The sequence below is a fragment of the Schistocerca piceifrons genome, chromosome 8, assembly GCF_021461385.2.
Source record: "Schistocerca piceifrons isolate TAMUIC-IGC-003096 chromosome 8, iqSchPice1.1, whole genome shotgun sequence".
In the NCBI taxonomy this organism is placed as follows: Eukaryota; Metazoa; Arthropoda; class Insecta; order Orthoptera; family Acrididae; genus Schistocerca; species Schistocerca piceifrons.
In genome coordinates, this window is record NC_060145.1 from 219,996,008 (window position 1) to 220,020,015 (window position 24,008).

The following is a 24,008-nucleotide window of genomic DNA, read 5'->3' on the forward strand; positions in this document are numbered from 1 at the left end:
AAAGATGGCCAGGGCCTGCGTAAATGAAGTGTTTACAAAATTCCGTGTGAATGCGGCAAATCACGTGTAGGGCAAACAACACGAACTGTGCAGGAACGCATTGTGGAACACAGACGGCATACTCGCTTTCTCCAACCCACCAAGTCCGCAATCGCCGAACATTGTATTTCCACAGACCATTCCATGAATTACAACGACACAAAAAATTTGGTCCATACATCCAAGTTTTGTAGCTCGATTATCAATGAATCTGTAGAAATAAGATTGTCTGACAACGAGACTCTCATCAATCGAGATAGCGGTTATCAGCTAATCTCTGTTTGGAATCCTGTTATAGAGATACTTCGTAGTCGACGTAGTTATCTGCATAAAGATGAAAATCGACCTGATATCGATACGCCAAGCTTTCACCGTGGAGGGCGCGATGCGCAGCGCACAGAGTTGTTATGAACGCGCACACTGAGCAGTGCATGCGCAATGTCACCTCAGTACGGCTTTAAATAGCAGAGCTCAGCGCGTACTCGTCAGCACGACTACAGTGGTACTCACCTGAAGATATCGTGGCAGGACGTTACTGACATCCGGCAGTTCTCCCGTGTTTTTATGGAACAATCAGTACGCCGGGAAAGCTTTAAACATCACATCAGGACATAGTCATCTACTCTCTGTAAAGAACGGTACGAAGTTTCTACCAGGCATACAGTTCCTCGAATGTGGAGGTCCTCTTCTTCAGAAGCCATTCGAGAAACACCGTATGAACGTCCTTGTCATTATAAATTCTCTCTCGCCCCCTCAGGTGTTCTTTCAGCTTCGTGCGGGATCTTGACTTCCCGTTAAGCATCACCCACGTCTGTGTGACCTTGATCTAATTCTTGGTACTTTTTTTCATTACTGTTGGAAGCGACACTGCATTTGGCCCGTATATTGCCAGAATTTCGTGGTGAATCTGTGTGCAGTTTACATCTTTCGCCCACGAGAATCGTAGTGTTCCGCGTACTTCAGCTTTGGAGTTCGTTTCCAGTTGCCGCACCATTTCACTCGCACAGTGTCTTGCGCCCTGTCATGCACCCGTTATTCCTATAGCAGCTAAACGTGTCTGCAGGAACCCAGACATGTGTACTCTCATCTGATAGTCGGCCACTCAAATTGCGCAATTGTCTTAGCGTGCTCTGAAATCCGTAACTCACCTTTTGAAGTCCCTACGTAGCTTCCATCTGAGTGCGATTGTAGGGTTTCATCTAAGTGATTAAAACTTTGCGCACACAGTACGCACACAAGACAAGGGCACCACGTGAACATACTAAATTATTTCTCGGAGAATACCCGTTGTAGTAGCCCAGTATGAAAAGCCACAGTGATCATATAATACATATCTTTCCCAAAAACTGTTGCCTTCACATAGAAGCTGCATACTTGGACTTTGATGTAGCCCTTTAAGGGAAGGACGTATGACAACTGAACACAGAAACTATTTTGTGACATGTGATTCTGCATAGAAGACACCTGCGTAAAACGGAATTAACCAGTAGGTTCACGAGAGGTGGGACTGTCATTATAAAAGGAGGCGGGATGTATTGTGTTGTCAGTAGAGCTGATGAAACAGCAGAATGGGTCGGTTACAAGAGCTCAATGACTTCGTACGAGGGCCGGGAACTGTATGTTGTCTGAATAACAAACCCATCAGGAACCTTCAGACCGCAAACTGCAAAGTCGACTGCCGTTGATGTGACTGTGAAGTGCAACCTCGAACGACCACAGCTAAATCGAGACCAAGCATATCTCATGCACTGACGGACAGGGGTGGTCAGACATTGCAGGTGACGTTTGTAAAAATTGGCGTGGAATGAGCGGAGGTAACTACTCGTGAATTCCAAAGTGCCACTATCACTCCAGCAGGCACAAGGCCTTAGCTTAGGGAGTTAAAAGGAATGGTATAAAATGGTCGATGAGCTCCTCATAAGCCGCACATTACTATAGACAGTGCTAAGCGACGGTTGGTGTAAATAGAAACAGTGGATGACTGGGAACGAGTGGTCTGATACCCTGTGGCAATCCCGTGGAACGGTTTGGGTTTGTGAATGCCTGGAGAACTTTAGCTTCCGTCATCTTTAGTGTCAACTTTTAGGTACGAATGAGATGTTGTTGCGGTATGGGAGTGTTTTCGTGATGGCCCCGTCCTTGCGCCGAAGAAAACGCCGAATGCGGAAGGCTATGAACACATTTTACAGCATTGTGTGCTGCGTACAGTAGAGTGCCATTTCAAAGACAGTGATTATATCAGCGTGACAATTGTTGTTGTTGTGGTCTTCAGTTCTGAGACTGGTTTGATGCAGCTCTCCATGTTACTCTAACCTGTGCAAGCTTCTTCGTCTCCGAGTACTTACTGCAACCTACATCGTTCTGAATCTGCTTAGTGTATTCATCTCTTGGTCTCCCTCTCCGTTTTTTACCCTTCACGCTGCCATCCAATGCTAAATTTGTGATCCCTTGATGCCTCATAACATGTCCTACCAACCGGTTCATTCTTCTGGTCAAGTTGTGCCACAAACTCCTCCCCAATTCTATTCAATACCTCCTCATTAGTTATGTGATCTACCCATCTAATCTTCAGCATTCGTCTGTAGCACCACATTTAGAAAGCTTCTATTCTCTTCTTGTCCAAACTATTTATCGTCCATGTTTCACTTCCATACATGGTTACACTGCATACAATTACTTTCTGAAACGACTTCCTGACACTTAAATCTATACTCGATGTTAACAAATTTCTCTTCTTCAGACACGCTTTCCTTGCCATTGCCAGTCTACATTTTATATCATCTCTACTTCGACCATCATCAGTTATTTTGCTCCCCAAATAGCAAAACTCCTTTACTACTTTAAGTGTCTCATTTCCTAATCTAATTCCCTCAGAATCACCCAACTTAATTCGACTACATTCCATTATCCTCGTTTTGCTTTTGTTGATGTTGATCTTATATGCTCCTTTCAAGACACAGTCCATTCCGTTCAACTGCTCTTCCAAGCCCTTTGCTGTCTCTGACAGAATTACAATATCATCGGCGAACCTGAAAGTTTTTATTTCTTCTCCATGGATTTTAATACCTACTCAGAATTTTTCTTTTATAAACACTGTCAAAAAGAAGCATCTCTGAGAAGAGGGTTTTAAGACACCTATAATTCATGATTTGAACCGGCCTACCCAGAGTCCCGACCTGAAACCAATGTAACACCCCTGGCATGAGTTAGACCGTCTTCGCTCTAGACCCCCCCCCTCTCCCCCCCTCCCCCCCAGCGTCCACCATCAGCACCTATCTCTGGTTCGTGGTTCGGGGTGTTCAGGAAGGGTGGGCTGTATTCCTCCCCAGACATTCAGACACCTCATTTAAAGTGTCTTCAGCAGAGTTCAAGCCGTCATAAAGGCGAAGGGTGGACACATCCCGTATTAATGTCTACTACTAGGTGTCCGGATAGCGCATTTTCTACGCACTGTTTGGCTCGCTGCCGCAGTCTGCGGGTCTGCCCCTGCCGACACCTGCCGGCCCACCGGCGACACAGGTTGTCCAGTCCGGTCGCTGCCGCTGCGGCTGTCGCCGCGAGTGAATGACCTGCGCAGCTCCGTCGACAGCGCGCTGCTCTTCCCGCTACATTCGCTTGCTGACGTGCAAACTGGCGTTCTTTCAGTTCTCAGATCGAGGCCCTTGGGCGAGTAAAACACAATAACTGACGCAAGAAATGAAGTTCAGATGAATAAATCAAATATTAACCCTTAACTCAAGAGATGTGGTCTCTCAAACCGCTCGAAAATTTTCGAACTCGCTCACCAAAGCCAAATGTGGTGGAATGCTTCTATACTCCCCCTACTCTCCTTAAATTCCCAAGCCTGCGATGTTTTGTTGTCGGTTGCGTTATCGCCATTTGTGTTTATTGTTGACTCGTGTTACTGGTAGGTGTTGGAGTCTCCTAGACCGCGCCTCGTGAACTACATACCTGTTTTCTTCAGTAGGTACCGTACAGCTACCGAGCGAGGTGGCGCAGTGGTTAGCACACTGGACTCGCATTCGGAAGGACGACGGTTCAATCCCGTCTCCAGCCATCCTGATTTAGGTTTTCCGTGATTTCCCTAAATCGCTTCAGGCAAATGCCGGGATGGTTCCTTTGAAAGGGCACGGCCGATTTCCTTCCCAGTCCTTCCCTCACCCGAGCATGAGCTCCGTCTCTAATGACCTCGTTCTCGACGGGACGTTAAACACTAACCACCACCACCTTATAGCTCAAAATGTTTTGGCACGAATGTGTCGTTTTTAACTTTCCCGAGTTTGATGAAATTGTTAGTCGGTCTATGGAGGAAAGTGTCAATTATATAGATCAAGAAATAAACGAAGAGACGACGATTTTACGTTGGCCAGTGATCACAGTTCTTCTATCGAACTAGAGTATCATTCAGAGGAAGAACTTCAGGAAAGTTGTGATGGGGATCTCTCTGTTTCTTCGATGAAATATTTAGTGTCTGTTAAAATCAAATGTGTTCTGAGTGGTGATAAAAATGTACCAGAAATGCATGTCAATTTGACAGACTTTCTTTTTGTACCTATCGCGTGGAATTTTTGTGCCCAAATTTAAACCCTGTAATTTAGTTTTATTTGGAAATTTATTTGCTACAGAGACTGTATAATGTCTTAGAATGTAAAATTCAGTACTCTAACAGCCTATGTATGTGAACTATTTAAAAGAACCACACAAAATTATGTGGTTTTGTGTGATAAATAGTAAAGTGCGGCAGGCTTTGTTTAGAGCAATAAAATAAACTAAAAGCGTTTAAACAACACTTAAATAATGGTAAAAATAAATGCTATGTAGCGTAAATGAAAATTTCAAATGATTCTTGCGTTAAATCTCGGTTTAAACGTAGGCGTTCCAGAGACCCCACCTCGTGGTATACGTTAGAGAAAAGTTACCTCGCGAGTTAAGGGTTACTTTCTAGTATAAATAAATAGACACAGCGCTTCAAAAGTCCATCCTCAGAGCCTATGTTATAGTTTATTAAGCAAGCCCGCCCCCCGGTTAACCGTGCGGTCTAACGCACTTCTTTCCGGGCGGGAAGGCCTGCCGGTCCCCGGCACGAATATGCCCGGCGGATTACTGTCGGGGTCCGGTGTACCGGCCACTCTGTGGATGGTTTTGAAGGCGGTTTCCATCTGCCTCGGTGAATGTGGGTTGGTTCCCCTTATTCCGCACCAGTTACACTATATCGGCGTTTGCTGGGCAAACACTTTCTCCACGTACCCGTACACCATACTTACTCTACCACGCAAACATAGGGTTACACTCGTCTGGTGTGAGACGCACTCTGGAGGGGAGCGGGGGTGGGAGGCGGGGGTTCCATTGGGGGCCGAACCGCACAATAAATCTGGGTTCGCTGTGGGGCAGCGGTGAGGTGAGTGGACTGCTGCCTGTTGTGGGGTTATGAACCACTGAGGGCTACGGCGGAGACGAAGCCTCTCCGTCGTTTCTAGGTCGCCAGTTCAATACAATACATTAAGCAATATTTGAACGGGGAACTGGAGGTGGTGCCCAGGCAGATTGTTCGAATCGATTAATTCCTTTTGCAAAAGATTTTAATTGGACTGAAATTAGTGCTCAGCTAATATCACCATTTTTATGTGCACCGCTCGAGTTTTACGCCCAAAAATAGTCACTCACGTTCGGGTTTTACGTGCAGAAACAGTCATCCTTAAATAAGTCTGGACTGGAGCGAGACTGATGGTACAGAATTGGTCCACCAGTGTATCGGACCTTGGTCTAACGAACGTTTTAACCGCTTTAAAAAAATATTGCTTCCTTCGGATGTTTTTCTGGAAGGTTTTTGAAGAGAGTAACTTCTGTGCTTTAAAACTTGTATGACTCGGTTCGAATTGTACACGAAGGAATATAAATGGATTAAGTCAGAACGAAACGAGCTGAATGTAGCAAGTAAAATTCGTTAATGCATGAATTTAATGCGCGAAAACTGTATAAAGTGATTAGAATAAGTAAAAAACGCGTTCTTACGATAAAATTGAAAACTCGCTTTCAAAAATCTAGTTTTATTCGGATTATACGTGTAGAAAACACATTTATTTTACGTGCGCCACCTCTGTGTTTCAGACTTGTTTGAAGCGGTTCAGATTTTGTGAGAAGGTAGACAAATGTATGTAATTAATGGTCATGCGGTTGTTTTGTGGAAGCTTTATCCATTGCCACGGTATAAACAAAATGGTTCGAAAGGCAATAACGAAATCTATACCGGGTCAGTCGTCGGGTCAACAAAAATCTACGTCGGCTAATGTCAAAATTATGGTAGAGTAAAATTTGGAAACCAGAATGAAAAATGCTCCTATCATAGCTCAGAAAAGGCAAATATGTCCTGAGCAGAGTCAGGGATGTAAAAGAAAGACTTATATGGCAGCTGCAAGGACATTTAAATCAAACCATCTTGACACATTCACATCTTTTTACGAGTGAGCCCTACTTTCCCATGCCAGTGAGCTCTCTTAGCTGCAATGTGTTTGCACATCTGCATCTTGCAATTTTTGGCTGAAGTGTCTGATCCCGATCCAGACGATTCGCCAGCCATAGTAAACAATATGTATTATCATATGGCTGAAGAGCATAATGTAATAGCTAATAAAGTTTTTCTGAGGGGGGGGGGGGGGTGTGTAGCGGGGCAAAACTTTCGTGAGGTGGATTTGTTACTGCAGGATGACATCATGTATTGTGTTAATTTACTTGACGATGCACTATACAGTATGACCTAGGTGCTAATACTAACAAATAAAAAGTCGCGAATATGTCAAGATGTTTTGACTGAAATATCTTTGAACCTGCCAGATAAGTCGAAAGGCTAGTTCTATTCTTTTACATCCCTAACTCTGCCCGGGACATATTCGCCATTTTGTACTGTGATAGCGGCATTTTTCATTCATACAACATTGATTATTGAATTATGACACATTTTGGGGTCTTTGCACTTTCGTCAGATAACAGTTTTGATTCTTAAGTCAGCAGAAGTAGTTGTCTTGGGGTCAAATATACCGATCCCAACATTTCTGACACTTTGTAACCGCACCCTGGAAGCCTTTATTTGCTAGCGTGTTTAGTATTCTCTACGTTTCCGATTGAAACTCTTCCACTGATCGAGTCTTCGCCCCTTTAAACGCATTTTCATCTTGCACAAGGGGAAGAAGTTACGAGGAGCTAGGTCCAGTGAGCATGGTGGGTGAAAAACAAGTGTCATCTTGATGATGAAGACTTCTCAGGTTATCAGCCAACTCAAGGCGTCGTTTTGCTGCAACGTTTCAACAAGTTTCCTACTTGTCATCTTCAGGCAAAGATGACAAGTAGGAAACTTGTTGAATCGTTGCCGTAGAACGCCGACGCCTTGACTCGGCTGATAACCAGAGAAAACTTCATCATTGAGATTCACCGAGAAAGTCTAAATTCGCCTTTTTCTTTTTTAGTCAGAAATTCCTGAGTAATGTAGGCCGTACGCGGTCGTAAATTGCTATGGTGGAATAGCCAGTCGTTCGGAAACCTGTGGGCGTTATGTCCACATGTACTCCTTCAGATATCCTATAAAATCAAGATATAATTCGTTTTTTCCCATTTGACCTTGACGGGCGAGATCGTTGTGTACAATGTCCTCAATATTGGTATACATATGAACGAATCAGCAAGGACTTTTGGTTTGTCGTGCTTTACTTGCCTAAGGTAACGGGTGACCGTTTCGTTGCGACGAGTGCTGCTTAGTTTCAAGGATATAGCTGTAAACCCAAATTTCGTCAACATTGACAACGTTTGAAAGAAAATTTGCGTCGCCTTGAATCATTTCCTTAGACTGCCACGCGATGTTGCTTCTGATATAGTTAACGCAGTCGTGGCACAAACTTATTCTCAATCCTTGCGTTCAATTTTTCCAACAGATTAGCTTCACAAATACGACAATTTATTCCCAAGTTTTGCAGATGTCTTGTCATGTCTGCAGTCCTGCAGACCGCTGTCTTTCAAGTATCTTCTGGTGTGATGCCAATTAACAGCCGATCACAACGGACGTCACCATCAGTCGAGGTTCGCCCGTTTTGGAACTCTTATCGGAGTGGAATGTGTCCCACCTAATACGTTCTCTCCGACAGCTTCCGCAACATTTGGGGTGTTTCTATACCGGTTTTCCGTGATGTAAAACCAAGCTTTGTACAGACGCGCTTCTCGTTCACAAAACTGCAACCTTACGCCAATACGACAGTGGAAGTTTGCTCACTAACAACGAGTCATACCACTAAGCTACATTCATATTTGTATCTGAAATTTACACTTAAATGCCTGGCAGAGGTCTCTTCGAACCATCTTCAGACTGTTTATCTACCTTTCAACTCTCCAAGAGCGCGTGGGAAACATGAACACTTAATTCTTCCCTTGCGTGCTCCGATTTCTCTTTCTTTATTTCGATGACCATTTCTCCCCAAGTAGATTGGCGACACTAAAATATTTTCACCTTTACAGGAGAAAGTCGATGGCTGACATTTCGTGAAAAGCTCTCGCCGCAACGGAGAACGCCTTTGATATAATGATTGCTATCCCAACTCACTTATCATATCCGTGAGACACTCTCCCCTATTTCGCAATAATACAAAACGCGCTGCCCTTCTTTGTACTTTTTCGATATCCTCCGTCAATCCTATCAAATGGATCCCATACCGCACAGCGTTATTTTCGCAGAGGTCGGACAATCGTAGTACTGGCACTTACTTTAATAGACGTGTTGCATCTTCTACGTTGTCTGCCAATAAGACGCAGTCTTTGGTGTAGCCATCCCACAGCATTAACTATGTGATCGTTCTAATTTAAGTTGTTTGTAATTTTAATTCCTAGTACAGGATGCTAATTATTGAACTATATGAAAAAAACGTAAATTAGTTACAAATTACGGCAGGCACACACTTTATTCAACATGTAAACGTCACTACAGATATTCGGAATTAGGTTATGACATGTTCGATATGCCTGCCATCATTGGCGATGATATGTCGCAGACGAATAGCGAAATTCTCGATGTACCGCTGAAGCGTCGGAACATCAATGCTGTCGATGACCTCCTGAATGGTTGTTTTCAGCTCAGAATGGTTTTGAGGTTATTGCAGTACACCTTGTCTTTAATATAGCCCCACAAAAAGAAGTCGCACGTGTTCAGGTCCGGAGAATATGGCGGCCAGTCAAGGCCCCTGCCAGTTGCTTCTGGGTGCACCAGGGGCAGAATACGGTCCCCAGAAGTGCTCCTCGCCGGCCGCTGTTCGAATCCTACCTCGGGCATGGATGTGTGTGATGTCCTTAGTTAGGTTTAAGTAGTTCTAAGTTATAGGGGACTGATGACCTCAGATGTTAAGTCCTATAGTTCTTAGAGCCATTTGAACAAGTGCTCCTCCAAGATCTTGAACACTCCCTTGCTTCTATGGGGTCGAGCTCGGTCTTGCATGAATCACATCTTGTCGAGATCAGTGTCACTTTAGGTAACGGGGTTGAAATCATCTTCCAAAACCTTCACGTACCGTTCGGTAGTCACCATGCCATCAAGGATTATCGCACCGATTATTCCGTGAGTGGACATTGACACCACATATTCACCCATGAGGGTGAAGAAACTTCTCGATCACGAAATGCGAATTTTCAGGCCCCCAAATGCGCCTATTTTCCTTGGTGACGAACCCATCCAAATGAAAGTGGGCTCCGTTGCTAAACCGCGTGTGCATGCGCATACTAATTCCCATCATGCCCCGCGGCCAATCGTGCGGTTGGAATGTCCTAACGCAAATCGTTCTTCAGAAGTTACGACGACTTTATTTCATATAGTTCAATAACTGTCACCCTGCATTTAGTTGAATTGACAGCCTTTAGGTTTGCATGATTTATCTTGTTACCGAGATTTAACTGACTACTTTTATTACTCAATTGGATGACCTTTCACTTTTCCTTATTCAGAAGCAGTTACCACTCTTCTATCTACATCTAATTACATGCTCCGCAAGCTACCATATGGTATATGGCAGAGGGTACCATGTACCAATGCTAGTCATTTCCTTTCCTATTCCACTCGCAGATCTGCTTATATGTCTCCGTCCGATCCCTAATTTTCCTTACCTTTCCTTTGTGGTCCTTACACAAAATGTACGTTGGAAGCAGTAAAATCGTTGTGCAGCTGCACATACATGTATTCCAAAATTTCTCAACAGTGCTTTGCGAAAGGAACGTCGTCTTTTCTCCAGAGATTCCCATGTGAGTTCACGAAGCATCTCCGTAAGGTTAGCGCGTTGACCGAATCTATCAGCATCAACATAAGCATCTAGCATCATGCTTCAGCGCACGCTTCGATATCTTCTCTTAATCCGACCTGGCCGGGGTTCCAAACACTCGAGCAGTACTCAAGAATGTGTCGCACAGTTGTTCAGTGCGCGGGCTCCTTTACAGATCAACAAAACTTGATAATAAAACTGTTCCAACAAACCGAAGTCGACCACTCTTCTTCATACTACCGTCCTTACGTGCTACTTCCATTTACTATCGCTGTGCAGGGTTTCGCCTAGATATTTAATCGACGTGATTGTCTCAAGCAGCACAACACTAATACTGTCTTTGAACATTACAAGATAGTTTTTCCTATTGAACTGCATCAAGTCGCATTTTTCTACATTTAGAGCAAGCTCCCATTCATCACACCAACTAGAAATTTTGTCTAACTCACCCTGTATCCGTCTATAGTCACTCAACAACGATTTTTTCCAGTACACTACAGGAACATCAGCAAACAGTCGCTGATTGCTGCTCACACTATCTGTCAGATCATTTATGAATATAGAGAACGGGAGTGGTCCTATCACAGTTCCCTGGGGTCCCCTCATGATACCCTTCTCTCCGATGAGCACTTGCCGTGATGACAACGTACTGCGTTCTATTACTTAAGAAGTCTAAGAACTACTCATGTATGTGGGAACCTATTCCGTATGAGCGGGACTTCGTTAACAGTCTCTAGTGGGGCACCGTGCCAAACGCTTTCCGCAAATGTAGGAATACAGAATCTGCCTGCTGTACTTCAGCTGTGGCATGTGGGATATCGTACGAGTAAATGGCATGCTCAGTCTCGCACAAGGGATGCTTTCTAAATCCGTACTGATTTGTAGACACAAGCTTTTCTGTGTCAAGGATATTTGTTATATTCGAAATTAGAATATGTTCAAGAACTCCGACGCATACCAATGTTATGCACATAGGTCTGTAATTTTGTGGGTCTGTTCTTTTATCCTTTTTATATACAGAAGTCACCTGCACTTTTTTCCAGTCGCTTGAGACTTTGCGATGCGCTAGAGATTCTCGATAAATGCAAACTAAGTAACGGGACAGTTCCGTAGAGTACTCCCTGTATAACCATTTTGGATTTCCGCCCAGATATGGTGACTTATTTGTTTTCGACTGCTTCAGTTGCCTTTCAACGTCATGGATGCCTATTTCTGTCCTCCATGCGGAAGTCTGTGCGAATGTCAAACGACGGTATCCAGAATGAGATTTTCACTCTGGAGCGGAGTGTACGCTGATATGAAACTTCCTGGCAGATTAAATCTTTGTGCCCGACCGAGATTCGAACTCGGGACCTTTGCCTTTCGCGGGCAAGTGCTCTACCATCTGAGCTACCGAAGCACGACTCACGACCGGTACTCACAGCTTTACTTCTGCCAGTGTCTCGTCTCCTACCTTCCAAATTGTACAGAAGCTCTCCTGCGATCCTTGCAGAACTAGCACTCCTGAAAGAAAAGATACTGCGTAGACATGGCTTAGCCACAGCCAGGAAGTTTCATATCAGCGCACACTCCGCTGCAGAGTGAAAATCTCATTCTGGAAACATCCCCCAGGCTGTGACTAAACCATGTCTCCGCAGTATCCTTTCTTTCAGGAGTGCTAGTTCTGCAAGGTTCGCAGGAGAGCTTCTGTAAAGTTTGGAAGGTAGGAGACGAGATACTGGCAGAAGTAACGCTGTGAGTACCGGGCGTGAGTCGTGCTTCGGTAGCTCAGATGGTAGAGCACTTGCCCGCGAAAGGCAAAGCTCCCGATTTCGAATCTCGGTCGGGCACACATTTTTAATCTGCCAGGAAGTTTCATATCAGCGCACACTCCGCTGCACAGTGAAAATCTCATTCTGGAAACATCCCCCAGACTGTGGCTAAGCCATGTCTCCGCAGTATCCTTTCTTTCAGGAGTGCTAGTTCTGCAAGGTTCGCAGGAGAGCTTCTGTAAAGTTTGGAAGGTAGGAGACGAGATACTGGCAGAAGTAAAGCTGTGAGTACCGGGCGTGAGTCGTGCTTCGGTAGCTCAGATGGTAGAGCACTTGCCCGCGAAAGGCAAAGGTCCCGAGTTCGAGTCTCGGTCGGGCACACAGTTTTAATCTGCCAGGAAGTTTCAAACGACGGTATGTTTACACGGAGCTTCTAAAAAACTGAACTCCGCTCGAATAGGCCATGTAGGCCCAACGGTACCGATCGGTCGCCGTGTCATCCTTAGTTCACAGGCCGTCACTCTATGGGGATATGGAGGGCCATGAGGTCAGCACACCGCTCTCCCGGGCGTAATTCAGTGTACGAGACCGGGGCCGCTACTTCTCAATCAAGTAGCTCCTCAGTTCGCCTCACGTGGGTTGACTGCATTACGGTCCTCCTGGGTAAATGATTCGTTAAACGCGCAATTTAAAACTTCAGCTTTGACTTTTGCTGTCTCCTACTGCCACAACAGATTTACTATCTGATTTACAATCAGTTCGCAACCACCTGCGACAGTGATTCAAAGACGATGTGTGGGCGAAGATATCTAGTAGTATTTGAGAGCATCTGTAACCATTTAAGCGCAGAATTCAAATATCGGAAGTTCTGAAAAACATGTCTTACTTATTTTGAACCAGACTGAAGATCTCCATCGTCTCTAATGTTTCGTTCACGACTACGCCAGAAATTTTTAGAGATCTTTTATACTTTCTATGGAGAAAGCCGCCATTTGACCAAAACGTGCATTTCACGCGTTGTCTACTCGAATCGCGGGCAGCGGAAGTGGCACGGCTTGCTACTTGATCTCGCAGGGGTGGGGCGAGCTGCAGGGAGGTCCCAGACGTTTCCGCGCTGGGATGCGGGCGCCCGCACAGAGCGCAGGTGGTCCCTGACACTGCCTGTGCCGAGCGCCAGAGGTTATCAGCCTGTGTCGCCTCTCACTTACCCCGCGTTCTGAGCGGTAGACGAGCGCACTTTCCGACCAAGCGTTGCAGTGAGACATGAATGTAGGTTATCACAGCATGTGACAAAAGCGGTGTAATGGAAACCAGGGCAAGAGAACGCAAACGAAACAAGGAAGATTGGGTTTAACGTCCCGTCGGCATCGAGGTGATCAGAGACGGAGCACGAGGTTAGATTGCGTCAAAGATGGATAAGGAACTTGCCCTTGTCCTTTTCAAAGGAACATATCCGGTGTTTGCCTGGAGCGATTTAGTAAAATCACGCAAAACCTAGATCTGGATGGGCGGACGCGGGTTTGAAACGTCGTCCTCCAGAAATCAAGTCCGTTGACTTAATCAGTGTGCTATTTCGCTCGGTAAAGATAACGCAAAGATGCGTTGCCCGATCAGAAGTTTCCGGACACCCCTATGCAATGCGGAAATGACCGCTAAGCGTCACGGCTGGCGGACTCGTTAGAATAAAATGAGGTGGGGAGCAGTGTGTTGTCGGTGGAGAAGCAGTAACAGAGCAATGGGTCGGTTAGGAGGTCGAGGGAGTTGTGGCTGTCACCTGAGTAACAGATTTACCAAAAACATTCCATCCCTTCTAAAGCTGTCCACGTACACTCTTGGTGATATGAGCGTGAAATGAAAACGCGAAGAAACAGCCACAGCTAAACCAAGAGCACGCAGTCCTCTTGTATTTTCGGATAGGAACGGACGAACGTTGCGGGTGATGCTTGTGCACAAATACCCTGCCAGTTTCTTCCACAGTGTCACGGCTGGTTTTCTTCGGCATAATTCTCTTGTTCGGTCAGTGGTCTGTTTTTGTGACTAATCTCCTTTTTTTTATGCGAAGAAAGACGGGTTTACCAAATGGCCCTTTTGTATTTTGCGCGAGTAATGACGAAGGAGACTAGTTGATCAATCGTCATTGAATGTGACGGAACACGTTTTAGAAACTATTTACGTACTTAAGATACGATACGATATTGCAGTGCCTTTGCTATTCTGAATTAAGATGCAAAGTTCCTTTGGACGTGATCGCGTATCCGAGACAAAAATGGTTCAAACGGCTCTGAGGACTATGGGACTTAACATCTGAGGTCATCAGTCCCCTAGAACTTAGAACTGCTTAAACCTAACTAACCTAAGGACATCACACACATCCATGCCCGACGCAGGATTCGAACCTGCGACCGTAGCAGTCGCGCGGTTCCGGACTCAGGCGCCTAGAACCACTCAGCCACATCGGCCGCCTATCCGAGACAACATTGTAATTCAAAATAACGCAGGCACTGCAATATCGTAATTATCCACCGACACAGTGCAAATGACTTTCAAGTAAAATGTGTCACCTGTACGGGAATATATGTAATGAATGTACGAGAACAGGTCGTAGACGTATGCTTGCCGACATTTGGAAGCCTGGGTCTGGCCGTGAGTCGTGCACGGGTAGCCAACTGTAAGACGAACGCTCTTAATAAGCGGGAAATCACCGTTCATGTCCGGCACAAATTTTCATTGTCGTCATTCCAATCTACAGCCGATTGTTGTCCATATTTACAAGTGCGAATACATTTTTTGAATTACGACTGAGTATGCTATTTCTGTGGAAGAAATCCATGATCAAGTCTGGAGTTTCGTCCACTACCTTATGGAAGAAGAGTGAATGACACGGATGAGTAGAGTGATACGGCACGAGATTACTGTGTCCGACTGGGAGAACACGTTCTCGAGCTTACCGCCATACGAGTATAACGGTGAGTTTACAAGCGGCGACTGAGAATCGCAGATGAAAGAGACACGTAAAACAGACCCCGAATTACTGTAAACCACAAGATTGCCCTCGGCCTGTGCGAACACTGGAGATGGTGCGGTGACATAATCGTTGCCTGCGGTAGCACTTCACGGCGACTGCTCCGCGTGGGAGGCGCTTGCGGTCAGGCGAGGTCCAGCCCCGAAACCGCAGCAGGTCCAGCCGAGGCCGCCACGTCGGCCGCCTGCCCCCGGGAGGTGTCCGGCTTCTTCTGTGGTGACGTCACTTGGATTTGGCAGGGGGAGGACGAGAGGACGGCGTGGAAGAACACGCCTCTCCTGTTGGGACATTCGTTTAAAGCTATTAGCGGTAAAGTGTGCATATGACGTTGTATCTTGTCGCTCATCAGATTCATAACATCTACCCCACGTGTATGAGTTCGATTTGTGATGCACAAGATACTTCTTATTGCATTGTGTATAAAATTTTCCTCCAGTTCCATTCGGGCAAAAAGTATGAGAAGAATCCTTATTTATATATCACTGTGCGAACTGTTCTCGTACAGCCGCACGGTTTAGCCGAGCGGTCTATGGCGCCTTGCACGGTTCGCGCGGCTTCCACCCGTCAGAGGTTCGAGTCCTCCCTCGGGCATGGGTCTGTGTGTCGTCATTAGCGTAAATTAGTTTAAGTTAGATCAAGTAGTGTGTACGCCTAGGGACCGATGACCTTAGCAGTTTGGTCCCATAGGAACTTACCACAAATTTCAAAAATTTGTTCTTGTACACTTTTATGATTACGGGCACTATGAATTGTATTAGACAGCAATTGGCCGAAGTCTTCTAAGTGGATTTTCTTGGAATACTGTATGTTTGTGGCAATTGAGATTTTTCAGTTTTGTTACACTCTTCCACGACATGTTCGCCGTTGTGGTCGACTATCGTCTGTCGTAAAGAGCATTGTGTTTCCTAAGTGGACACAGACGAAAAGATTAACACGACAAAAAAACATATGGTGATCTTCATCTGTCTTGAAAGACTGCGAAAAAAGAAAGAGATGGTCAGCTTCAGGCGGTTTTAAGGGTTGTTGCGTAAAATATATATATAGCGGACATTCATCAGATTGAAACGTCCTATTTGAAAATTTATGAATGACAGTGCTGGAAAAACTCTTACGTTATTTGATTATCGAACACCTGGGCAAAAATGACCGTACACAGACATTTCTCTCTTTACTTATTCTGATCATCACTAAACTGACACACAATATTTTTAGCGCAACGCAGTCTGACTTTCAATAATCCCTACAAAAGAATGGCCCTGACCAACAATAGCCTATACCTTTCATGAATCACTTACCTAACGAAAATCTTCGTTACTCGAACTACTGCAATACAGCGAGCGCCAATACTGCCAGCTAAATAAAAGATTCTAAATACTGAAGGCACTAACACCTGATAGGCATAATTAACAAATGAAAGATTTTGATAGAGAACAGACAATGTATTTACCTTAATAATGTTCAAAAGTCATCATATATATCTATCAATTCATGACATCCATCTTTAGAAATTTCCTGTTTCTGGCGGACACACGTCCAGATCGTCCCGCTTATAGTAACCTCTTAAAACTCTGGCACCTCTCTCCACATCCACCACTGCTGGCGGCTCACCTCCAACTGCCCAACGCTACGCGCTGTTCACATCCAACAGCCCAAAACTACACAAGCGAATATTCCAACAATGAGTCCAACAAGCCACAAACTGCACAGCGCAGTCAGTGATTTTCATATAGAGTATTACGTGGCATTACCAACATAAAAACCTAAACAGTCTACTTTGCAAGATCAACTGTACAGCGCTCTATGTGAGTAGCGTCACATTATTCTTACAGTGCCTGCAAACTGGTCCATTTGTAACATGTATTTGGTAGGGCCGTGGCCTTTTTAGATTTCGGGTCTTGCCATCTAGGCAAATCCTCCACTGGAAACCGTGGAAGACCAGGAGTAAGGTCAGCCAACAATCGCTGCTGTCATATAACCACTTGGGTTAAACTTTGGTCTTTACTAGTATGTGACACTGAATCCTGCAGTGGCCTATTGCATGTGTAAATGGAGCCCATGCCCATATTCCTATCGTTTAATTTTCCTTGACGTCTTTCGTTGATTCTTTAAAATGGCAGTAGTCCTCTCTGCTGATTTTTCATTTATGTTATTTCTGTTCGATATAGTAAGTATTGTTGGTCTTTATTCCATCTTAGATGATGATGACTTTCGTAAGATATTCTGCACTATATTAGGCCGTCTGGTACAGAAGACGTATGTGGAATGTTGGAATTAGAAACAGTCCAGGTTGCAATTTATTCTTTTTTTAAAAAATAAATTGCAATTAAGGCTGTTATTAACTTTTTTTTTAAAATTATGACTTTCTTTACGTCCATTCTCGTACAGGTTTTAATTTAGTTTGCAATGCCGTTACTGACGTGAGTGAAATTGACAATTGCGTCTGAGCAACGTTTACAGAAAATTGAACAAATTACACGAACTGCTTGATTTAGTTTCATGATTTTTGTAATTAATGATCGGTGAAGCCCTCAGAAAAACGACGCATCACAAAAGAATAATCCGAATCCAGGGACGGAAATTTGGTATATGTGATGTACATGTACAGACAAACAAATGTTCACAATTTCAGAAAAATGGGATTATTTATTCAAGAGAAAGAGTTTCACAAACTGAGCAAGTCAATGACGCGGTGCTCCCCTCTGGCCCTTATGTAAGCAGTTATTCGGCTTGCAATTGATTGATAGAGTTGTTGGATGTCCTCCTGAGGGACAGTGTGCCAAATTCTCTCCAATCGTCAAAATCCCGAGCTGATTGGAGCGCCCTGCTCGTAGTGCTCCAAACGTTCTTAATCGGGGAGAGATCTGACGACTTTGCCAGTCAAGGTAGGGTTTGGAAAGCACGAAGACGAGCAGTAGAAACTCTCGCCGTGTGCGGGCGGTCATCTTGCTGAAATTTATTTAATCGTATGGCTAGGGCCCCACGTCGGGCAGGCCGTACGCCGGGTGCCGGTCTGTCAATTTGACGCCACTTGGGCGGCCTGCAGTCGATGAGGAAGATAGGATGATGATGAGGACAGCACAACACCCAGTCCCTGGGCGGAGAAAAATCCCCGAACCAGCCGGGAATCGAACCTGGGCCCAGAGGATTGACAATCCGTCACGCTGACCATCCAGCTACCTGGGGCGGACATCTTGCTGAAATGCAATGGCTTACCATGAACGGCAATAAAACGGTCATAGGATATCGTAGTGGTGCCGCGCATGACAACCAAACGGGTCCTGCTATGCGAGAAAGCAGCCGTAAAACTCAAGTTCGTTTTTCATTATTTTTCAAGTTAATTATCGAAATAGTTATTACAGTTTTGCTTTCCAAGCATTAGTAACTTATTAAGAGACGTGAATGATTATGAAATACTTGTCCAAGTACCGAATCTCCTTGATTCGGTGACATAAGCCACAACTTAACGATGAAGAAATACCTTCGAATATGTGTATAATTACAGAATTCTCCGCTGAAAACAAGAGGATATAAACATATATTTATGCATCTGAATGCATGTTCTTATTATAAGAGGGATTTTCCTTGACAGGTAACAACATTGTAGGGGGCCTAATGTTTCGCACAGTCTACACTTCACTCGACTTTCTGATAGTACATATTAAATGTAATTACTCTCGCTTCAAAACCGAAAATGTTGAGGATTCTTACCGTTGTTTGCCCAGACGCTGCGATAATTGTGGAACTGGTTTCTTCTGTGTTGCGAAACAGTTTTATTGCTTTTGTTCCTTTATTGTCGCGTCCACGTGGTTTTCCCTTCAACTACAGTTGTGATTGCTTGTCTGCTGCGTTAAATAACGTAGCTGCTGCAATCCATACACGTATCTTGTGTTCCACATCCATTGATTTGACTTCATGTTTTTCAGAAGATATAAGACGCCTTTCTGCAAAAGGTCAGGTCTTCTGCTGTTTACTAACAATTTTTTCGTTCCTAAAGAACACGACATCCTCCAATAAATATCTGTAGGTTAGAACCATTTCGTAAATAAACTGTTCTGCGATGTAGCATAGGGACTTCAGGAAACCTAAAAAGGGACAAACGTGGTGTCTTCTCCTTGTTGTTGCTGCAATTTATTGTGCAACGGACGCTCCCCTTTCTAAAATCGATTCTGCAGACCAATATAGAAAATTACGACTCGCTTTAGCTTTCACAAGATCTCTCCGAACTCATCAGTATAACTTCCTGGCCGCCTGCAGCGTTGCAGTCGTAGTGGATAACAAAAGAGAGTCGAAGTGCCGCCACTGTTATGTTGTAGACTGGGTTAAGAACTGCGTTATGACGGAAAGAACACGCGACACTGGTGTAATTCTGCAATATTTATTTTTTATCAACTGGTTTTAGAATATTCAACTGAGTTTTCTTCTTGACATGCAGTTCATTATGTAATGTATCGTGTATTTTATCTACTCTAAATAGTCTTAAATGACACATTTAAAGAACCTTGAAAACGAATTGAGGTATTTTTGCAGATGTACTACGTTAAAGTCTTTGATCCCACAAAAAAAAAAGGGCCACACGTATTTATCTATGTACCTGACGATGACGTAACAGCCGAGAACCGGTTGACAAAGCAAGAAATTTTATAGAATATCACACTAGTGTTGTGTGTTTTCTCATTCGTAATGAGCAAAATTTTCTACCAACAACCAACGGATCAGCCAGTTAACGCAATAAGAGTGTTCCGAATTTTGTACGTCGTTTGTTTCCCGCGAGCAGTACACCTGAACTAAACACCTGATCTTGCACCTAACAACAGAGGCGTCGTAAAAAATAAAAATAAATAAATAAAGGAAGGAGAACTTTAGTTTGCAGACCGGTTACGTTGTGGTATAATTTATATTTTAAAAGCCTAACATGTGTAAAAAAAAAAAAAAAAAAAAAAAAAAAGAAAAGAAAAGAAAAGAAACGCTATTATCGTTTGTGTGAAAGTAGGTAGGTATTGACAAGGGTTTAACGTACGAGTAACGTATTGTCAGCGTCCTGCCTACTAAGGGACTGGAAAATATTCAGCAAATTGTTTCTATTATGTCATTTACTTTTCTGGAGACGTAGCATAAGTTTTTGAGTTCATGTACGTAGCTTCTCGCCAGGTTGAGTCCCCTGCGTCTGTGGGCCGCAGTTTCATCAGACGCAAGGAGTAATAATTTCTAATTACTGTAAGTTTCATAAGAGTTTCAGTTAAGCAAACATAAACAAGTGTATCGCAAAGGTACGTGATATGCGTATAATAATTTATTACGTCAACGATCGGTGAGATATATAAAAAATTATCACATTACCAGTTTCGGCAAATATTTACCATCTTCAGATGTGCTTGATCCACAAAAAGCTTTGTACAGACAAACAAACATAGTTAGGCAGTCTGAACGTGATAAAGCCATTTAACATTTCACTGAATGTACGACATGTCGTTATATGATGTCTCTTCATTGAAACGCTAAACAATCTTATGATGTTCGAAGTCAGTAAATATATTTGTTTGTCTGTACAAAGATTTTTGTGAATTACGTACATCTGAAGATGGTAACTACTTGCCGAAACTGGTAATGTGATTATTGTTTATTTAGCTAAGCGTAATAAATTATTATATAAACATCGAAAAGGTCGCATACTTCCAGGTGGGAATATGCCAGCTTTTTTAATAATTCATATCGAGTTTGGCGGATTGACCCTTGTTTGTTCGGAGGAGCACAATAGACAGGTGGAGTGACGGGAGTGTGTGTGCTCGATTGCGCAGGTGACGCTGCAAGTGAGCCACAAGGGGCTGAAGATCATCCAGAACGTGCCGAAGGCGTCGGGCGGCAAGTCGGGGGCGGGCGGCGGGGGCGGCGCCGTCAAGTGGGAGACGGTGAAGCACCTGGTGCCGGCCGAGGCGGTGACGTGCGCGCTGCAGCAGGCCGACGTGGTGGCGGCCATCCTGCTGCTGGTGAACCCGGCGACGCGCTGCCCGGTGCACGTGCACGCCTACCGCTGCGACAGCGTCGAGACGGCGAGCCTGCTGCGCGCGCAGCTGGCCGCGCTCGCGGAGCGGCCCGACACGCTGCGCCGCATCGCCGAGCTGGAGGCGCGCCTGCGCTCGCAGGGCCTGCTGCCGCCCGCGCCCGGCGCCGCCCCCGCGCCCGGCCACGCCCACCACGGCCAGCCGGCCACGCACGCGCAGCCGCCGCCCGCCGGCCGGTCGCCGCCGCTGGGGCGGCCGCCGCGCGCCAGGAGGCCGCTCAGCGCCGGCGGCGGATCCGACGGTGAGTGGCCGCTGCACTCTGCTGTCTGCAGGCTGTAGAGCGAGCCGCGCTCCAAACGGGGAAGCTGCCTCTCCCGCGAGGGCGCCAATACCGTCGTGCACCACACGGCAATATGATTTTTAAATTTTCCTTGTATTTATGGTACGTCGAAATGTCGACTCTAAAAGGACTGCGTGAGGCAAGCACAATAAATGTGAGCCAAAAAGGCGATGCCAGTAGAAAGCAGATGAGTTGGAGAGGAGTTTCAATAACCTGTATTTCTGTTGTATTAGTGACTTCAGCTCCAGTTACAGTGTTCCTGCTGGCACCACATCTCAAAACTTACACCTGTAGCAAGTACTACAGTGAAGTGACAAAAGTCATGGGATTCGTCCTAATATCATGTGGCACCTCCTTATGCCCGGCGTAGTACAGCAACTCGACATGTCATGGAATCAAGTCGTTGGAAGTCCCCTACAGAAACGTTGAGTCATAAGGCCTCTATAGCCGCCCGTAATGGCAAAAATGTTGCTGATGCATGATTTTGTTCACGAACTGAAATGGTTCAAATGGCTCTGAGCACTATGCGACTCAACATGTGAGGTCATCAGTCCTCTAGAACTTAGAACTACTTAAACCTAACTAACCTAAGGACACTAAAATGTAGACTTTCAAGGCCGGAAATGTCATGTCCATTATAATTATCCGGGCTGTTAAATGCCGTGGTCGGTTGGTGAATTCTTTGTCAAATCCCAACGTTTCGTCCCCGTCTGCGGGAGACATCTTCAAGGGGGTCTGTAGCCCGATGGAAGGTCCAACACACCCACTGACTGTAGCGCCTAGAACCGCTCGGCCACTCCTACCACCTCACGAACTGATCTCTCGATTATGTCTCATAAGTGTTGAGTGTAGCCAATTCGTTTGCTCGACTTTTCCAGCGAGCCAGTGGGCGTGTTGGACCTTCCATCGGGCTACACACCCCCTTAAAGATGTCTCCCGCAGACGGGGACGAAACGTTGGGATTTGACAAAGAATTCACCAACCGACCACGGCATAACAGCCCGGATAGTTATAATGGACATAAACTAAGGACATTACACACATCCATGCCTGAGGCAGGATTCGAACCTGCAACAGTACCAGTCGCGCCGTTCCAGACTGTAGCGCCTAGAACCGCTCGGACACTCCGACTGCCTCACGAACTAACCTCTCGATTATGTCTCATAGGTGTTCAGTGTGTAGCAAAATCGTTTGCTCGACTTTTCCAGAGTGTTCTCAAACCATTGACGAACAATTGTGGCCTGGTAACTTGGTGCATTGTCATCCATCGTAATTCTATAGCTGTTGGGGAAAATGAGCTCCTTTTATGGCTGCAAGAGGTCTCCAGGTAGCCGAACATAAACCTTTCCTGTCAATGGTTGGTTCACCTGGACTATAGAACCCAGTCCATTCCATGTAAACACAGCCCACACCACTATGGAGCCACTACCGGCTTGCACAGCGCCTTTTTGACAACTTGAGTCCATGGCTTTGTGGGGTCTTGCCACACTCAGACTCTACCATCATGTCTTACTAGCTGAAATCGGGACTCATCTGATCAGTCCACGGTTTTCCAGTCTTCTGCGGTCCATCCGACATGGTCACGGGCCCAGGAGAGGCGATGTCGTGGTATTAGCAAAGGCACTCGGTTGGATTGGGTTGTTTGGGGGAAGAGACCAAACTACGAGGTCATCGGTCTCATCGAATTAGGGAAGGACGAGGAAGGAAGTCGGCCGTGCGCTTTCAAAGGAACCATCCCGGCATTTGCCTGGAGCGATTTAGGGAAATCACGGAAAACCTAAATCAGGATGGCCGGACGCGGGATTGAACCGTCGTCCTCCAGAATGCGAGTCCAGAAAGGCACTCGCGTTGGTCGTCTATTGCCACAGCCCATTAACGCCAAATCTCGCCGTACTGTCCTAACGGATATGATCACTTCCCACAATGATTTCTGTGATTATTTCAATCAGTGTTCATTGTCTTTTAGCACTGACAACTCTACGCAAACACCGCTGCTCTCGGTCGTTCAGTGAAGGCCGCAGGCCGCTGCGCTGTGCGTGGTGAGAGGCAATGCCTGAAATTTGGTATTGTCACCACACTGTCGACACTGTGGATCTCGGAATATTGAATTCCCTAACGATTTCCAAAGTGGAAATCCCATGCGCCTAGCTCCAACTACCATTCCTTCCTCAAAGTCATAATCACGACGGAAACTTTTTCACATGAATCACCTGAGTACAAATGACAGTTCTGTTGCTGCTGTTGTATGACAGGGACACATGGGCCCCTGTTGTTCGATGGAGTCCAAGCGGGAGAGCTATGCCTCCAAAGTGGCGAGTGTTCGTACGTTGTCCTGTCTTCATGATGATGTCCTTGCAGTCGGCTGGGACGGTGTCTTCTTGACCTATTGGTCGCGAAGCAGGTGGGGCCATATGGTTGCCTTAAGTCGTTGCACCAGGTGACCCAGTGCTCGGAGGAGCGGATTTATGGATTGAGCGGACTTCTCATAGAAGAGCTGTGCAGCCTGGCGGAACCTATCACGACAGTAGGTATGTTTGAGACCCGGTTGAGGTCGGTTGACGGGAAGTCCCGAGA

At 45.4% G+C, this 24,008-nt stretch overlaps 1 protein-coding gene across 1 annotated transcript in view; it reads left to right on the forward strand.

The window, feature by feature from the left end:
- Positions 1 to 24,008, forward strand: part of LOC124711741 (zinc finger protein 503) — a 292,925-nt gene that overhangs the window by 76,857 nt on the left and 192,060 nt on the right. Inside the window, exons 2-3 of the mRNA XM_047241952.1 lie at positions 20,891 to 21,250; positions 21,314 to 21,395. Coding sequence (XP_047097908.1) covers positions 20,891 to 21,250; positions 21,314 to 21,395 — 442 coding nt within the window. The remainder of the gene's footprint in view (positions 1 to 20,890; positions 21,251 to 21,313; positions 21,396 to 24,008) is intronic.